The 2612-nt window shown below is 39.9% G+C and overlaps 1 protein-coding gene across 1 annotated transcript; it reads left to right on the plus strand.

Annotated features, from left to right (window-relative positions):
- The first annotated feature begins 219 nt into the window (after nt 1-219).
- Nucleotides 220-1287, plus strand: LOC117336646 (beta-1,3-galactosyltransferase 5-like). The gene has a single exon (XM_033897257.1). The coding sequence runs from the start codon at nt 220-222 to the stop codon at nt 1285-1287; it is 1068 nt and encodes a 355-aa protein (XP_033753148.1).
- Nucleotides 1288-2612: the final 1325 nt, after the last annotated feature.

Here is a 2612-nt window from a genome sequence, read left to right on the forward strand (position 1 = left end):
AGTTCCATGTACTTTTCACGTGCCAATCAATTTCATAGTATGGAAAACTTAACACGGGATGTTTATTACATTATATTTCGTGAGAACCTTTGTATAAAACTGAATATTTCAGAATGGCACCAAGAGTTCAGAATGTTCTTTCATTAACGTAATTCCCGCCATTGTTTTCAGATGAAGTTACCAGCTGATTTGAATTTCGCTAACCTAAAGGTACAAACGATGGGGAAACATCTCCGGAACATCTTTATATTAACGTTTGTGATGGCAGGAATGGTTCTCTTACAAAAGCACTTCCAGATAAACTTAAGTTGGAATAAGTTGAATGTGATTGAATGTATCGGATGTAACAAATTCGAAGGAAGCCTAATTATTGAGCCACCGGAAGTGTGTAAGAAATATGGCGGAAATACAACTTTCGCTCCACCAGAGTTGATCTTCTTAGTAATGAGCCCAGCGAACGACAAAAAATCGAGGAACGCTATCAGAGACACGTGGGGCGGAATTCCTGATCAAAAGACAGGTAATTACCGAGTAGTGTTTGTGGTGGGGAGGATAAAATCTACCGATCTTCTTCATGAGGCGTCAGAGCAGAGAGATATTCTCCAGTTAAATGTTCCCGATACTCAAAAGGCCATCACGGAAAGAGTGGCACATTCTCTTCGTTGGTTAACACTACGTTGCCAAAGTATAAAATATGTGATGAAAACAAATATCGAAGTGTTTATAAATGTGCCGTACATTTTCCGAATCCTGAAGAAATATGATTTAAAAAACAGTTTAGCTGGTCATTGTTACCACAGACCCGAACATTCTGATGGAGCAGGTAATGATAAGAGGTTCAAGTACCTGAAAAGTTTACACTCTCCGCCATATTGTAGCGGATCCGGGTACATCATCGGGAGGAAAACAGCTGTCAACCTGGTAGAGATGTTTGAGAATACGCCTTATTTTGCTTTGGATGACGTTTATATAGGATTCTGCGCGTATAAAGCTGGTGTAGAAATAATCGACATACCGGGGTTCCATGTGGACTTCGACGGTTATGACGCCTTCCAGTATTGTCACTGTGTGGGATCGGCACGAAATGTTGACGCAGGTAGACAACGCGAGATCTACGGACTTCAGCTCAAAGACTGTAAACACAGCTGGACCCGTGGGGTGGACGACCTGGGCATGTGTTTCCTCGAATTTAGAGACGTGGCGATGCCCGTGACTATAATGGTGGTGTCTGCATTTCTCATTGCTTTATTTTTAATTGTTCGTAGGAAATTAAATATCAAGCCGTAGACAATGCTGTAGAACATGGAGTATCACATATCTGTACAATTCATATTACATGTATTAAACGACAACTACATCAGAGGGAAAATAGCACTACAACTATGTATTTACACATAAAACATTGAATGCATGAGCGTTTGTAAAACAGTAATGCACGTTATATCGATATACAGTTATGTACATAAACAAAACATCACCTCTAAGTACATAATATTGTAACTGTACATAAACAAAACATCACATATAAGTACATAATATTGTAACTGTACATAAACAAAACATCACATATAAGTACATAATATTGTAACTGTACATAAACAAAACATCACCTCTAAGTACATAATATTGTAACTGTATATCAATAAAACATGACATCTAAGTACATACTGATATAGATGTACATAAACAAAACATGACATCAATACATATTGATAAAACAATACATTATATATGGCATGACACCTACTCATATACTGATACACTAATTCCATTATCGTGTCTTCAGTCTAAGGGAGATAACCTATATTCAAAACACCGTGGTTTATAATCCACTACTATATGCCTCAACTTTAAATCCACTAACACACCTCACGATCCACTTAAATACATCATGATCCATTAACACACCTCACAGCCCACTAACATACCTCATGATCCACTAAAACACCTCACGGCTCACTAAACTACCTCAAGGCCCACTAACATACCTCATGATCCACTCAAACATCTCACGATCCACTAACACACCTCACGGCCTACTAACACACCCCGTGATCCACTAATACACCTCACGGCCCACTTACACACCTCGTGATCCACTAACACACCTCGCGGTCAACTAACATAGCTTATGCTCCACTAAAACATTTCACGATCCACTAACACATCTCACGATCCACTAACACACCTCACGATCCACTCAAACACCTCACAATCCACTTACATACCTCACGATCCACTAACACACCTCACGATCCACTAACACACCTCACGGCCCACTAACATACTGTACCTCACGATCCACAAACACACTCACGGCTCACTAACACATCGCACCATCCACTAACATACCTCACGATGCACTAACACACCTCACGGTCCACTATAACACCTCACCATCCACTAACACACCCCACGATCCACAAACACACTCACGGCCCACTAACATACTGTACCTCACGATCCACAAACACATCTCACGATCCTCTAACACACGGTCCTCTAAACCTGACAATCTACTATCACAGCTCTTAACCTTACAAACAATTAAATCTTTATCAACTTACAAACCTTTTTAACCTCAAAGTCATATATCACACTTCTTAACCTCA

Source organism: Pecten maximus, chromosome 10 (genome assembly GCF_902652985.1).
Source record: "Pecten maximus chromosome 10, xPecMax1.1, whole genome shotgun sequence".
NCBI lineage: Eukaryota > Metazoa > Mollusca > Bivalvia > Pectinida > Pectinidae > Pecten > Pecten maximus.

Excerpts from the sequence above, each read along its gene's own strand:
- LOC117336646 (XM_033897257.1), top strand. The coding sequence starts at position 220 with ATGGGGAAACATCTCCGGAACATCTTTATATTAACGTTTGTGATGGCA.